Source organism: Xenopus laevis, chromosome 9_10S, assembly GCF_017654675.1.
Source record: "Xenopus laevis strain J_2021 chromosome 9_10S, Xenopus_laevis_v10.1, whole genome shotgun sequence".
NCBI lineage: Eukaryota > Metazoa > Chordata > Amphibia > Anura > Pipidae > Xenopus > Xenopus laevis.
The window spans coordinates 50,228,715-50,245,609 of NC_054388.1; the positions used below are offsets into that span (position 1 = coordinate 50,228,715).

Genomic DNA, 16,895 nt, shown 5'->3' on the forward strand with positions numbered 1-16,895 from the left:
CACCTACCAAGAAGCTATGCCAGTAAAGAAAGAAAACTTAGTATAGGTATAGTTACTACCCTGTACTAAGCACAATTCAAAAGGAACAGCCCCCTACATTTGCTCTTAGCTAGTGATGGGCTAATCTGTCCCGTTTTGCTTTGGCAGAAAAATTTGCGAAACGGCGGAAAATTCGCGAAATGGCGAAAAATTCAAGAAGCACATTGTAGTCAGTGGGTATCAAAATAATTTTGATGCGTGACAATTTGTACATGGGCAAGAATTTTTATACACATAACCAAATTCATTGAAGTCAATGGGCGTCCTAATAATTTTGACGTGCGACACTTTGTTCTTGTTGCAGCAAATTTTTTGCAAATCCATGCTCATCACTACTCTTAGCCTTTACAAAGAGATACTATTCCTTTATTACAGAGATAAAACCACAAGAATTTTAATAGAACACAAATAAATGATTATTTAGGGTTCTTTTTTTTCACTTCCAAAACATGCAGTTAATTTTAGCTGAGTTATAGTATATTTACACCATTGCATTTAATAAGTGGTCAAACATTGGAGCAGACACCTACAGACGCAAGTAACAAAGCAAAGCAAGTCTAATGATTATGTATGTATTCAGCGTTGGCCTTTGTTATGCAAATTCAAACAAGAACCTCTTCCAGTTTTCCGGTATCGACTGCAGTTGGAATTTTCACCAGCTTAAAAAAACAATATATATATATATATTTGTAATTGAGTCTCTTTTGTGCAAGCGCCTGGCATTTGGTTTGTAATCTACTGTATCTGCTTCATCAATTTCAAGAGCAGCAGCCATTTGAGATTATTGATTTGCTCAGATCTGTTGAGTCGCTCGGCAGCTAATTAACTGTCAGCTCAGCTTGGAAGTCATTTTTATGTTCAAATACAAAGACAATCCAAAAGCAGACACTAAGAGCTTTTTCCCCCCCTCTCCCATAGGTGCTTGCCAAACTATTGTGAACATGGAGGTGAATGTTCCCAGAGCTGGAACGCATTCTACTGTGACTGCAGCGGTACAGGATATGGGGAGATGACCTGCCATAGCTGTAAGTAGGCACTGACTTAATGTTTAGGCACTGCAATTGGCTTATGAAAAGTCCAAATATCCATTACAGTGGTAACTGAACGAATACAGTGTTTGTTAACCAAATAATTACATGGATAATCATTGACTGTTCACTACATTGACAAATTATTGAGACTCCTGCCTGCCCAACTTCTCATTTCAAAACAAAGAGCATTAGTGAGGTTGAGCACTGCTGTTATGGATCAGACAGCCAGGGTTCCAATTCATCCCACAGGGGTTCAGTTGGTTTGCAGTCTGAGCTCTGTGTAGTCAGGTTATTTCCATCTCAGCAAATCCATTCTGTCCAGACCTGGCTTTGTGCACTGGGCATTATTGTACTGAAACAGGAAAGGCTTTCCCCAAACTATTTCACAAAGCACATAGCATGGAATTGATAGGAATGTCACTGTATGATATAGCATAAACTGATGGATGTGCTTAAATAGCTATTTCCAATAATTAGAAGGGGCAACCACTTTTGGCCAATCAGGTTAAAAAAAAAAAAAGTAATGCCATGCTGCAGATGGGGGCTTCACTGATTGGGAGGCCAAATGCAATTGTGGTGATCTTGATCTATTCAAAGCAGTTGCTAGCAATTCATGGCAGTAGTTATTAATGCTGCTTCTAAATGACCAGAATGGCTATTTAATGAATATGTAGGCCACTGAGATGACAATGTGCAATTCTTTACAGAAGAGTTTTACCTTCTTTTAAAACCTAGAAGGCAGCATCATATTGCCACTGCCACCACTGATTAGAAGGATGTCACTACCTACAGAGAGGGTAGCTCTAAAATTCCATTCACCTCTTCACTACAAGGAGAACAGTCCCAAATTCCCTACCACTTATTCTAGGATCTCTCAATCAATATACCTGCTATGAGGAAAGTTTATAGTAGATGTCTGATTTGCAAAAAAGGGGGGTTGTGGGAGCACTCCAAGGCTAAGTAAAAATATATTTAAATATAATGGAAGTGCTACTGATCTGGCCAAATTAACTACTAACAAAGAGAAAAAGAAGGGGGATTGATCAATGCACATTCCCTCGTCCCCTGTCTCACAAGCAATCTAGTATCTATGCAAGTGCATTTATAAACAAAAACAAGGGTTATTAGTTACAAATCTATGAGTAAATAGTTAGGGACCACCATATGGGGTTTACCTTGTTGTGGTATTGTCGCTTACCAATTTTATGATCATAACTTTGTAATGAATATTACAAATATAAGATACTAGATTGCTTGTGAGATAGGGGACCAGGGAATGTTCAACCCCCCTTCTTTTTCTCTTAGTTTTCTGATTTGGCCAGGCTCATGGTTGGACAATTTTGGCTAATTCAATTGTTTATATCCAGGCAAACAACTCTATCCCTATCATAATAGGGACATTCAGCAAGTACAGTAGTTCCATCAGAAGAGAAATACAACAACTGGCCAATGTGTTGAAACCTGCTGAAAACATACTAGTATTGTATTTGGTTGTTGACCAGAGAAGCAGTTGGCTTGGCTCCATGCACACTGCAATAAGCTTCTGACTAGTTATGTTCTGCAGAATCCTTTAATGATACCCATTATCATAGCATATCAGACATTCCCCATGCTCCAGAATCTTAAATTGTACAGCCAATGGCTTTAAAGGAACCCCCATCTTTCTTCAAGACTCTCTTAACTTTGTTTCAAACTTGTTTCTTCACTAGCATACACTATGTCTTCCTAACATCTTGTCCAAAACCAAGATGTCAAAGTGACCTGTCATTGTACGGTGGGAAGAAACTGATTGTTTTCAGTATTTGGGTTTTGTGTTGCCTTATGCTGTAGATACACTGTACATTATATCTAGAATGAAATTCAACTTGCATCCACATCCACACATTTGACACATTGTGTCATTAATTGTTTTCTCCATGCAAAGGAGTCAGCATTTGAGGCTGCCTTGGTGCACCATCCCCATCATTTGGCCTTGCAAAGCAATTTAGAGAGAATATTAAAGCAATATGAGCACACCAGTGTGACTACACAAATGCAATCTACAGAGAAAGTCCAGACAAGAACAACATGTGTTTCACTTACATTTGTTTTTTTTTTTGTGGCATTACAATGAGTTATGAAGAGTTAAAATGGGTTTCAATGGGTTACAATGAGTGTGGCAGTATTACAGCATCTGTTTTAAATGTTGTTTCCAAAACCAAGTCTGTCGACCTAACGCGCTGTGGGACCCCCAAAACTACCTTCAGGTCCATGGTAATGGTAGCTCTAGGGTTCCTCAGCATCAGTAAGCAGAGCTGCACAAACCATTGGTTGGATGCAAGTACCTTAATAAAATGCATCAATATGCACTCTCCATTGCACCAACAAGTGTTTGTTAATGACCCCTAAAGTCTTATCAATAATCAAAACTAGGTATCAGTGTCACACTCAGTCGTGTATTTGTAGACTTTTTTCTATAAATGATTTGTCATCAACTTGAAGGTGAAAAGGAGTCAGTTGAGAAAAGCTGAAATATATAATGGTAGGTTGGACATGCAGGAAGCTGTTGATTGACAAATTCCAAAACCCCTGCACAACAAAGTATTGTGTGTGTCTGTTATTGTCATTCACTAGGGCAAAAGAAGCCATCATTTCTATCAGACATGAAGGATTCTGTGCTGGACACATAAATCATTGTTGGATTATATTAAATGTGAGAATTAGACACATTGGCTCTTTGCCCCCTTTCTAGTGCCCAGAACATTTTGAAAGACTGGAGACACTAGAGTCAGGCCTGATTATAGGAGGCTATTTTGCAAAGACCAAGGCAATCTTTCTAAGGATAATTATAATCACTGTATAATACAGTCGCATCTGTTTCTGTGTATATAGAGAACTGCGCTTATCAACAGCTATCATTTTCATCAGAACCTAATTACGATTTCTCTGCCTTTGAGTTAGGATAAATGATCTCAGTGGGTTTTTTTTTTTGGGGGGGGAGGGCAGTGTATTGCAAATGTTCTAATGCTTGTGAACCCTGGGAGGGAACCTCAGCCCTTATGAGAAATAAATATGGAAATGTAATTTTGCTGATTTTTAAGCTAGCAATTTATTTGTAAAGCAGCAAAAACAAGTCATCAGATATTGATAATGAGAAGATTGCTGACATAGACAACTGGGCACACTTAGAAACATCAGACTAAAAGTCTACATCTTTTGCCCTCCCATTTTTGTCTCAAAGTCATCCATCACCTACCTAGACTGTCAGCTCTTTGGGGCAGAGACCACCCTAATCTTGCCTCTCTCGATACTGGGCAATTAAAGGGAATCTAAACCATCTTCAAAACTGCATTTTGCCCCTAGATTTTTGAAGAAGGTAAAGAGAAATAAAGAGGGAAGAGAAATTAATAATGGGAATGATGGTTTACCAGCACTGCATTTTGCTTTCACCTTACACAGGCAAATTGTTTTCTTTACCTTGGATTTATGATATGACAATAGGGATGCACCGAATCCACTTTTTTGGATTTGGCCGGACCCCCAAATCCTTTGCAAAAGATTCGGCCGAATACCGAACCTAATCCGAACGCTAATTTGCATATGCAAATTAGGGGTGGGAAGGGGAAAATATTTTTTACTTCCTTGTTTTGTGACAAAAAGTCATGTGATTTCCCTCCCACCCCTAATTTACATATGCAAATTAGGATTCGGATTCGGTTCGGCCGGGCAGAAGGATTCGGCCGAATCCGAATCCTGCTGAAAAAGGCTGAATCCTGGCCGAATCCCGAACCCGAATCCTGGATTCGGTGAATCCCTATATGACACTGCAACCAAACATTAGGAGGGAGAGTAGACAGTTGTTTATTTGCTCTATTAGAGAAAATCTAAGCTTAAAACTTCCAGTTCCAGTTGGATGAATAAAGAGCATGGAGGCAGATTGACAGAGATCTGGTGCAATTCTCATCGGAGAATTATCTCTCACTTAAGTGGTGTTTCTGGTCCTGGAGAGATGGGAAAAGATTTTATTGAGCAATATTGCTTTCTAAATACAATTCTTGATTGACAAAAAAACAATAGACCACATCAACCAGAGGAAATCTTCTTAAAAGCCTTTATTGAGCTAATGGTTCTGAAACATAGGTGCTGACAAGATTGTTGTGTGGGCTTTATAGACCAGCAATAATTTAGTCATTTGTGGTTTGGCAGAAGTTTTAAGATCTCCCTTTAAAATGTGTATTTTTTGTTATCGGTACTTAATGAACACAATGAGATCTCACCAGCAATGCTCAAAGTGGTGATTCAACCTCTCTCATCCTGGTTATACTAATATCCTTAGGTTGGTGACAACAAATCTGTGCATGAATTAGCAATGCCCTGTTCTGAATACAAAACAAGAATAAAGGTAACTTTATTGATCTATCGCTTTCTTTTTATAATATGGAAAAGTACAGTATGAGGCAACACCTTTTGAGAACTTGCAAGTTATTAGTTGAGATAATTTATATTTGCCCCAGTTTTGTCTTCCAAGTGTTCTGAAAAATTAGTTGAATCTGAGCATTGCATTTCACAGGGTTGTGTAGATTGGTCTTCTTTGGACCTCAGACATAGATGAAGGTCTTACCAGACCTTATTTTGGGTTTTGCCTGATCCATACTTGAATGATGCTAGTTAGGACAATTATATGCCACATACTGATTAGCTATTCTACTGAATTCATAAGGGAAACAATTTCTGAAATCTAGAACCTTAAGGCAAAGAAATTAATTAGTGAGAAGTTTTGAGAGTCAGTTAATTATTCCCCAGTTTGGTCACACAAGTGTTCAGCAAACTCAGTTGGATCTGAGTATTCAGCCTTCAAGGAAATGATTCCATCCCACAAGAGCTTGTAAACATTAGTCTGCCATGGACCTTGTACATGGGCTTTCAAATGCTTGGCATGATCCACATATGAATAAAGCTGATCAGGAAAAATTAGCTGCTAAGTCCCATATACTGGGCAATAGGTTTTGAGCTAAGATTGTATTTTTCTCCTTAACATTTGTGTGGATTAAATAGAAGCCAATGGTAAAATGATATTAGATTTATCTATATGCACATAAAATAATTTAGGGTAAATGCTACTTGTTGTCCCCTGTGAGTCAGTATCTTTCTCTGATCTTTATATTATACTCTAAAGAACATCTTACCAAGCAAATGAAGCTATTTACTAGTAGAGATGTCGCGAACTGTTCGCCGGCAAACTTGTTCGCGCGAACATCGGGTGTTCGCGCTCGCCGGAAGTTCGCGAACGTCGCGCGACGTTCGCCATTTTGGGTTCGCCATTGTTGGCGCTTTTTTTTGCCCTCTCACCCCAGACCAGCAGGTACATGGCAGCCAATCAGGAAGCTCTCCCCTGGACCACTCCCCTTCCCTATAAAAACCGAAGCCCTGCAGCGTTTTTTCACTCTGCCTGTGTGTGCTGAAGAGATAGTGTAGGGAGAGAGCTGCTGCCTGTTAGTGATTTCAGGGACAGTTGAAAGTTTGCTGGCTAGTAATCATTTTGATACTGCTCTGTTATTGGAGGGACAGAAGTCTGCAGGGGTTTGAGGGACATTTAAGCTTAGGTAGCTTTGCTGGCTAGTAATCTACCTTCTACTGCAGTGCTCTGTATGTAGCTGCTGTGGGCAGCTGTCCTGCTTCTGATCTCATCTGCTGACTGCTGCAATAACAGTAGTCCTTGTAAGGACTGCTTTTATTTATTTTTTTGTTGTTTTACTACTACTACTACTACTACTATAAGAGCCCAGTGCTATTAGTCTAGCAGTGTTGGGGAGTGGGACTGGTGTGCTAATCTGCTGCTCCTAGTAGTTCAGCAGCACCAACTTTAATTTTTTTTTTTTAATATTCATTTTTTTTTTATTTTACTTTTTTTTATTTTACTACCGCTGTAGTAGTGTATAAGTTGACCTTTTAGGCATTATTTGCCCTGTAGGCATTTTTTGCCCAGTGTGTTATTCAACCAACTGCCATCTAGCTGTGTGACCTTGTTCACATTCTGTCTAAATATCCATAATATTACCGTCTCCAGAAAAAACACCGGAGTGACTTTTTTCAAGCAGCATTCATATATTTTACGTAATCCGTATCCACCGCTGTAGTAGTGTATACGTTGACCTTGTAGGCATTATTTGCACACTGTTTTCTTCAACCCGCCATCTAGCTGTGTGAGCTTGTTCACATTTTGTCTAAATATTGATAATATTATCGTCTCTAGAAAAACCACTTGAGTTACTTTTTTTCAAGCAGCATTCATATATTTTACGTAATCCGTATCCACCGCTGTAGTAGTGTATACGTTGACCTTGTAGGCATTATTTGCACACTGTTTTCTTCAAACTGCCATCTAGCTGTGTGTATTATCGTTTCCAGAAAAACCAACTGAGTTTTTGTTGTTGTTGTTTTTTTAAAAATAATGCCAGGCAAAGGCAGGCCGCCACGCAGAGGCCGTGCTAGGGGCCGTGCTGCTATGCAATCCTGTGGCCCTAGCAAATTGCCCAGTTTTAAAAAGCCAATGACCCTGAACTCCCAAAATGCTGAAGAGGTAGTTGACTGGCTTACACAGCACACCCCATCCTCTACCGTTTCTAACTTTACCACAACATCCTCCTCATCCTCCACTGCTATGGCCACCCCACGTAACACTTCCTCCACCACCGGTGCCCCTTCTTCACTGGAGTCAGAGGAGTTATTTTCCCATGAGTTTCTTGAACTGAGTAATGCGCAACCATTATTGCCAGAAGAAGATGAAGGAGATGAGGACCTTACACCAGATTTAATTCTGGCAGAGAACACGATAGAGATGGACATAATGAGTGATGAGGAGGAGGTCCCCGCTGCTGCTTCCTTCTGTGATGTGTCAGAAGAAATTGATGCATCTGAGGAGAATGATGATGAGGAGATTGATGTTTTGTGGGTGCCTAGTAGAAGAGAGCAAGAGGAGGGTAGTTCAGATGGAGAGACGGAGAGTCAGAGAGGCAGTAGGAGAATAAGACTTAGAAGAAGCAGGGAGGACAGCCCGCAGGGATCAGTAGGGCAACAACATGTATCGGCACCTGTGTTCAGCCGGCCAACGCACCCGCCATTGCCGCCAATGCCGCCAACTTCTACTGTTACCGCCAGATCGCACACTTCCAAAAAGTCAGCAGTGTGGGATTTTTTTAATGTGTGTGCCTCTGACAAAAGCATTGTAATTTGCAATGAGTGCAGTCAGAAACTGAGCCTTGGTAAGCCCAACAGCCACATAGGTACAACTTCTATGCGAAGGCACATGAGCGGCAAGCACAAAGCACTTTGGGAGCAACACCTCAAAGGCAACAGGCAAACTAAAAGCCACACTCCTTCTGGTCCAGCATCTTACTGCTCTACCTCTGCTCTCCTTGACCCGTCTGAACCACCCTCCACTCCGCCTTCCACCTTGACCACCTGTTCCCATTCCCAGTCATCTGCCACCAGCCAAGTTTCTGTGAAGGCCATGTTTGAGCGTAAGAAGCCAATGTCTGACTGTCACCCCCTTGCCCGGCGTCTGACAGCTGGCTTGTCTGCACTCTTAGCCCGCCAGCTTTTACCATACCAGCTGGTGGACTCTGAGGCCTTCCGCAAATTTGTAGCAATTGGGACACCGCAGTGGAAGGTACCCAGCCGCAATTTTTTTTCTAAAAAGGGAATACCACACCTGTACCAACATGTGCAGAGCCAAGTTACCGCATCTCTGTCACTTAGTGTTGGGCCAAAGGTCCATATGACTACTGACGCATGGTCCTCCAAGCATGGTCAGGGCAGGTATGTCACCTACACTGCCCACTGGGTGAACTTGGTAATGGCTGGGAAGCAGGGAATGGGTAGCTCAACAACAACAGTGGAGTTGGTGTCACCGCCACGGATTGCACGCGGTTCTGCCACCACCTCTACTCCTCCATCGCTCTCTACCTCGTCTTCTTCCTCTTCTTCTTCTTACTCTGCTGCTGGGTCCTCCTTCTCCTCCTCCACACCTGTGCACCCCCAGCTCCCCCTAGGCTATTCGACGTGCCAGGTACGCCGTTGTCACGCTGTCTTGGGGATGACGTGCCTGGAAAGCAAAAACCATACCGGATCTGTACTCCTGTCATCTCTGCAGTCACAGGCCGATCGGTGGCTGACCCCACACCAACTGCAGATCGGAAAAGTGGTGTGTGACAATGGAAGCAATCTGTTGGCAGCGTTGAGACTGGGCAATTTAACACATGTGCCCTGCATGGCACATGTGTTAAATTTAATAGTCCAACGTTTTGTCTCCAAGTACCCAGGATTCCAGGACGTTCTCACCCAGTCCAGAAAGGTGTCGGCCCATTTCAGACGTTCCTACACAGCCATGGCACGCCTTGCTGACATTCAGCAGCGCTACAACATGCCAGTCAGGCGTTTGATTTCTGACAGCCAGACTCGCTGGAATTCAACGCTCCTTATGTTGGAACGTCTGCTGCAACAACAAAGGGCCGTCAACGAGTACCTTTTTGAACTGGGTGGTAGGACTGGATCTGCAGAGCTGGGGATTTTTCCCCCGTTACTGGGTGCTTATGCGCGATGCCTGCAGGCTCATGCGACCTTTTGAAGAGGTGACAAATATGGTCAGTCGCACCGAAGGCACCATCAGCGACCTAATACCCTTCGCTTTCTTCCTGGAGCGTGCCGTGCGACGAGTGACAGATGAGGCTGTAGACCAGCGTGACGAGGAGCTGGAAGCGCGCGATTTCTGGTCGGAATCACCAGAACGAACCCAGGCACCTGCTGCAACGCAGGGAGAGGTGCCAGAAGTGGAGTCAGAGGAGGAAGGTGGCTTTGTGGAGGAGGAGGAGGAGGACCAACAGGAGCAGGCTTCCCAGGGGGCTAGTGGTGACCTTTTGGGGACCCCTGGTCTTGTACGTGGCTGGGGGGAGGAGACCGTGGATGATGCAGTCCTTGATAATGAGGAAGCGGAGATGGATAGCTCTGCATCCAACCTTGTGAGAATGGGGTCTTTCATGCTGTCATGCCTGTTGAAGGACCCCCGTATCAAGAGGCTTAAGGAGAAGGACCTGTACTGGGTCGCAACGCTACTAGACCCTCGGTACAAGCATAAAGTGTCAGAAATGTTACCAACATACCACAAGTCCGAAAAGATGCGGCATTTACAAACCAGCCTGCAAAACATGTTGTACAATGCTTTTAAGGGTGATGTCACTTCAGGAACTCATCAACATTCCAGGGGCAGAGGTGCCAGTAATCCTGCCACGAGCGCACCTGCAAGGACAAAGCCCTTTGGCCAGTCTGTAACGTCAGACATGCAAATGTTTTTCTGTCCAAGGCAGCGCCACAACCCTTCTGGATCCACCCTCAAAGAACGCCTCGACCGGCAGGTAGCGGACTACCTGGCATTAACTGCAGATATCGACACTCTGAGGAGCGATGAACCCCTGGACTACTGGGTGTGCAGGCTTGATCTGTGGCCAGAGCTGTCACAATTTGCCATGAACCTCTTGTCTTGCCCAGCCTCAAGTGTGCTCTCAGAAAGGACCTTCAGTGCAGCAGGAGGGATTGTAACTGAGAAGAGAACTCGCCTAGGTCACAAAAGTGTCGATTACCTGACCTTTATTAAAATGAATGAGGGGTGGATCTCGGAGGGTTACTGCACGCCGGAAGACTTGTTCTGACTTCTATGCAGCTGTCCTTCTCTTCAAGCCTCATGACTCCACACACAGCTGTCCTTTAGCGTCCTCCTCCCTCCGCCACCGTTACAAACTAGGGTGCAAACCCTACTGGTTTAATTTTTTCTGGCCTCTGTGCTTCAGTGGCTGCAACCAAAAAAACTGGGCAAACAATGTCTACAAGGTCAACGTATGGCAAAAAATGACTATTTTCAGCATTTATATGGCATATTTTTTCTGGCAACTGTGCTTCAGTGGCTGCGACCAAAAAAATGCATATTTTCTGCATTTATATGGCATAATTTTTCTGGCCTCTGTGCTTCAGTGGCTGCAACCAAAAAAATTTATATTTTCAGCATTTATATGGCATAATTTTTCTGGCAACTGTGCTTCAGTGGCTGCGACCAAAAAAATGACTATTTTCAGCATTTATATGGCATATTTTTTCTGGCCTCTGTGCTTCAGTGGCTGCGGCCAAAAAAACTGGGCAAACAATGCCTACAAGGTCAACGACGTTGACCTTGTAGGCATTGTTTGCCCAGTTTTTTTGGCCGCAGCCACTGAAGCACAGAGGCCAGAAAAAATATGCCATATAAATGCTGAAAATAGTCATTTTTTGCCATACGTTGACTCAACGTATATGGCAAAAAATGACTATTTTCAGCATTTATATGGCATATTTTTTCTGGCAACTGTGCTTCAGTGGCTGCGACCAAAAAAACTGGGCAAACAATGCCTACAAGGTCAACGTATGGCAAAAAATGACTATTTTCAGCATTTATATGGCATATTTTTTCTGGCAACTGTGCTTCAGTGGCTGCAACCAAAAAAACTGGGCAAACAATGTCTACAAGGTCAACGTATGGCAGTTGTTTAAAGAGAACAGTAGATTACTAGCCAGCAAAGCTACCTAAGCTAAAATGTCCCTCAAATCCCTGCAGACTTCTGTCCCTCCAATACAGAGAAGTATCAAGCAGATTACTAGCCAGCAAACTTACTATCATCTGTCCCTGAAATCACTAACAGCTCTCCCCCTACACTATCTCTTCCAAGCACACACAGGCAGATTTTTCAGATACATTTTTGCCCTTGATCCCCCTCTGGCATGCCACTGTCCAGGTCGTTGCACCCTTTAAACAACTTTAAAATCATTTTTCTGGCCAGAAATGTCTTTTTTAGATGTTAAAGTTCGCCTTCCCATTGAAGTCTATGCGGTTCGCGAACCGTTCGCGAACCGCTCGCGTTTTTGCGCAAGTTCGCGAATATGTTCGCGAACTTTTTTTCCGATGTTCGCTACATCCCTATTTACTAGTGCAGTTTATGGTTGCTTTTCTTATTCCATAAAGGAATCCAGTTAATATTCCTGAGGCATCATTGAGTTGTATGTTAGAAATAAATCTATTTTAGATACTGTTATGTAGTTTAGTGCCATGGTGTAATGAACAGCCAGATGAATCTCAGCCAGGTGAGCTATTTATTAACACTTTCTATGTATATGCTATGTGGGGAGAGAAATAAGATGTATAGGGTGATTTACCATAGCTGTAGACACTCAGCATCTTGTTCCACTGATCACTTAATGCAGGGCAGCTGAATGTAGACATTGCTGTATTCATAGGAAATATGCAGGTCTTTTGCCCTATGAATTATGTTTGTCTGTGAGTTGTATGTGTTGTGTATGTCTGGAAGGGGGTGGATTGTAAGTGTGAGTTATGTACGTGAGTTATGTACGTGTAATTATGTGGAATGGTGCACATTGAGTATGGGTATACTGTATACTTACAGTGTTTGTGTGACTGTTGTATACTTATTGGACAGACTAGCCCTATTCTATTAACTTTAGCCCTTGTCATACAATAATATGTTCATAACTAATCACTGGTATTTTCCACTTATATATCCTCCAAAATGTGCATTGTGTATGTACATAGCAATGTTACAATGTATTGTGGTAGTCTAGTGGCACTATTACTTTATATGCACATCACATAAAATGCAAAAACTCTCCTTCAACTTGTATATCTTGCCAGAGTTTTACTCTCAATATATCATACCATCCATCATCTTTCTAAGCTGTTATTTTGTCACATGGTAGTGACAAATGCTTTCTGGCCATTAGGCATACTAGTGATTAGACCAAGGTCACCCTCTAGTGATAAGACATCCATAAATGCTATCAGTTTTGCTTGTAAACAAAAACGGGTTTATTGTTTTTTTGTTTTTTTCACTGTCAAAGAGGCAGAGTCATGACAAAGACCTAATCTCTCCCTGGGTAATTGAATGCTTCTTATCTTCATCTCACATTTCAGTTTAGGTCTAAGTAATGGAATGATACTGTAAAAGTGCAAATAACTACATATACAAGTATGGCAACAGGTATTTCTTTAATCTCATCCATATTCATACAATTGGAGCAAATGTAATTGACAATAGATTAGTGGCTTTAATGGGCTCCTCTTGCTTATTTATAATATTATCTTTAGATTTAGCTTTTTGAGATTGTGATGGCATCCAACATCCATGGTAATGTGCCATGTATGTTAAAATGTTTTTAAGCTGCAATAGACATATTCCTCAGTATGACAAAATAATTATGCATCTGGTAAATTGTTTCAAATATGCTAAAAAATTTAATTGAGGGAATATTTCGTCTTGCTTTTAGCCCCACTGAGCTATTTATTTGTACTTTACAGCATTGTTTGAAGACTCTTGTGAAGCCTACAGGCACAAGGGGTTTCCATCTGATTACTACTACATTGATCCGGATGGAAGTGGGCCTCTTGGCCCTATGCATGTCTACTGCAATATAACAGGTGAGATCTACAAAGCTCTTAATTTTTAGCATTTAAATATTTCTCTTTATTTTGATATCAAATGCTATAAAGGGTCTCTCAAGTGTTCTCAATGGGAGAGGTTCCAATCTGCTTGGTATTACTCATACAAATTTATGTTATGTTTATGCTTTACACATTGGTTCTTCTTAAAACAATTAAATTAATTTAATTATCTGTGCAGGGTTAAAAGGGGTCAACCTCTTAGCTCAATGTCTTGTGTAGAGTGCCCAGGTGGAATTAGTCAGGCACTCGTGTCTGAGAGGGTTATAAATAGAGAACAAGATTAGTTGCCATTTAGGGATGGAAGCATGTAATTTATGAGTGATCTAATGGGGATTGTAGTAGAGGGGAAGAGTTGGTAATGGATAAAAAGGTAATAAAGTGAATACTTTTTTATCTCTGCAGCCCTACGACTCACATGTAAACTTTGGTGTAGACCACTTTTGGGGTAAGGTTAGAGTAAGGTTTGGGGGTTAGCTAAGTGATGGAAGTCAAAATGGGGTGAGGGGATCAACAAAGGTTAATGTATCACTAGATTTATGCCTTGGGCAAAAGTGAAAAAAAAGAGCCCCTGTGAAAAGGGCATGAGTTGTAGAACAGTCTGGCCTAAAAGTGAAAAAAAGACTGACCCCTACCTCTTTTCCACAGGTTTTAACCATTGCAGGATTAAGCAGCTACTAGGGGTTACACAAAGGCAGTGTTGTATTCATGTGGGGTTTAGTACTGTGAAAGTGTGGGGATGGTTTGGTTAATGGGAATGGCACATCAATTGATGCTGCCATTGATGAGGTGCCGTCTAGTGAGCTGGCATCACTTTATAGAACCCAACAAAACATTAAGGGGCAGATTTATCAAAGGTTGAGGTGAAAAATCGAATTTCGAGCTATTTTTTGTGTATTTCGACCAGAGAATATTCCAAATTTGATTTGAAAATTGAAACCTTAACAAAATATAGGTTATCATTTCCATATGAAATGTGTTTCAAGAAAGACAACTGTTCTTCATAAAAAAATTTTTTATTGCAGACCAGAATTAGCAAAACAGATTCTGTCAGCTTGTAGCTTCTGTTTTTTAGAAAATCTAAAAGCTGACATCTTTGCTGCATATTGTGTTTACAAGACAATTCTATTGTCTCTGTAGTTTAAAAAGCTTGTGATATATTTCTCACACATTTAAATCTCCCACACACCCCATCCCCCGGGGATGAAAGATGCCATTTTTAGTTATATCCCATAAGCTTGCTAACGGAAAACTCACATATTCAAACAATACTAGATATTCTTTTTTTTCAACTTCATGACTAAGTTAAATCTGGAATGAGTAATGATATGAAATAATCGTAAATATGTGAACATCAGTCATTTCTTAGGAATTGTACAGTAAGGAAAGTAAAGCTTGACATTTCCAACACCCAAAAAGTTGGTTTGGTTAACACTTAAAATAAAATCTAAAATAGTTTAATGAGTGATTCCTTCGAAATTAGCTAGTTGTGTTTATATTTCTCCATGCCAACATATAAATACAGTCTTTTGTTAACAACCAATCATGGCCTTGTCACTAGGTGAAATGATAAGATGAAAATCATAGGTTAAATATTGGGAACAAGAGGGAACACACAAGAACAGTTAGTGGTAGTAAATATCAATGTAGTGTAAATGTTGATGGATAAGATGGGTGTAAAAAATTTGACAAATTATAGAAAGAAAGGTGTATGATGTCACTTCCAGTTCCTCACCCCTCTTATTTCACCTCAATATTTTTAAAACTGTTTGTAGTTTTATAGCAGTGCAGTTGCACAATTTCTCAACATGAGCATTATTAACATAATTTATGTATAAAATTAAAATCAATATTTAATTTTTTTTGCTTTTATATAGCACTAATGAATTTTAATCCATGAGCAATTCCCCCCTCATTTAAAATAGGGTTACTTGCATTAATGGACATAATTAGCTCTGTATAAAATAGCCTTTCCCTTCCCTAAGCTGCAGCCTTTGTTAAGGCTTTGAGATAAGGATCAGATCTATATATACAGAGCTTATCTATAGACTGGTTGTTTCTTTTACAACCTACTCCTCTGCAAACAGCAACTTAGCTAAACAAGAATGTTGGACAGGAAGTTGGAGAGTGAAAGTGGTTGTATTCTCTTGTTTAGAGCAAGACACCGTATAGTAATAAAACCATATATATTTCTTAATCGCAGCAATAGGCAAATAAGTTTGTTAAGATCAAGCTGCAATGAAAAAAATAAGAAATAAATAGAAAAAATCTGGCAGCAACTGCAAACAAAAGTGTTCTTCTGTATCTGATGGCTTTACTGGCAGATTCAAGTTTTGAATCTTCTTTTGTTTCTGTTTTTACAGTAGAGAAACAAGCTTAGCTAGGAACCCAGTAGCTGCACAATAGTAATTTGCTAGGGAGCTCGCAGCCTGCCTGTATTTGGGTATCCATATCCTTATCTCAAACACTGATGTGTGTTTCTGTGGCTGGTAATATTAAAATGAGCCCCCATGGAATTCACAGTCATGTAAGACGACAAATAAAAATAGAATAGATGATACTCTGGTGTCCTCTCCCAACCCCCTTCAGTATCTAAAAGGTGAAAAGAAGACTCTACCCTGATTTTAGTTCTGTGCTTCAGGTCATAATCTATAAATAAATGCCTACCCTTCTCATTATCATGTAGGCACATAAACCTGGTTTGAAATAATTGTGATTATTATGTGCTAATTAATCTAATGTCTCTCAAATTCTCTCGAGTCTGAGTCCTAAGGCTGTGGATTCTGTGTTACTTTCCTTCAAGTCATTAACCTAAGACTTTTTCCTTTTTCTTTAATCCCCTCTGGTCTCATGTCGGGTTTTGTAGATATATCTTGTGTATGCTACTGGGAAATTCAATGTTTTATAATGTGAAGGGGTTACAGTTCTAAGTAGATGTTAGGATTACAAATCAGCTCAACAGCAAGGATGAATATTAATTGAGTGAGGCGAATGTGCTTGAAACAGTTTTCTTCCAGGCCTGGGTGTAGGTTGTGCACCTGCCCCCCCTCCAGACGCGTGGTTTCCTTACTGCGTTCACTGCTGTTTGGACCTTACTGTGTATATAGCTCAATTATACATTGAATAGTTCCCCTTTATAGCATGGTGCATTGCTTGAGTTGCATTGTATCATTCAATCTGCTCCATCTATAGATTCCTTCTATACTGCTCTAAAAGCCCTCGAAGCTTTAAAATTTTGTGTTTTGTGGTGGGCTAACATTCTTTTCTTGGCCAACGTTATGTTTAAACTGGTTAATAGCAGCTTTAACATAAAC

General features: G+C 40.8%; 1 protein-coding gene across 1 annotated transcript in view; it reads left to right on the plus strand.

Annotated features, from left to right (window-relative positions):
• Positions 1 to 16,895, plus strand: part of cntnap5.S (contactin associated protein family member 5 S homeolog) — a 274,058-nt gene that overhangs the window by 156,801 nt on the left and 100,362 nt on the right. Inside the window, exons 11-12 of the mRNA XM_018237742.2 lie at positions 958 to 1,064; positions 13,441 to 13,560. Of these exons, the coding sequence (XP_018093231.1) occupies positions 958 to 1,064; positions 13,441 to 13,560 (227 nt within the window). The remainder of the gene's footprint in view (positions 1 to 957; positions 1,065 to 13,440; positions 13,561 to 16,895) is intronic.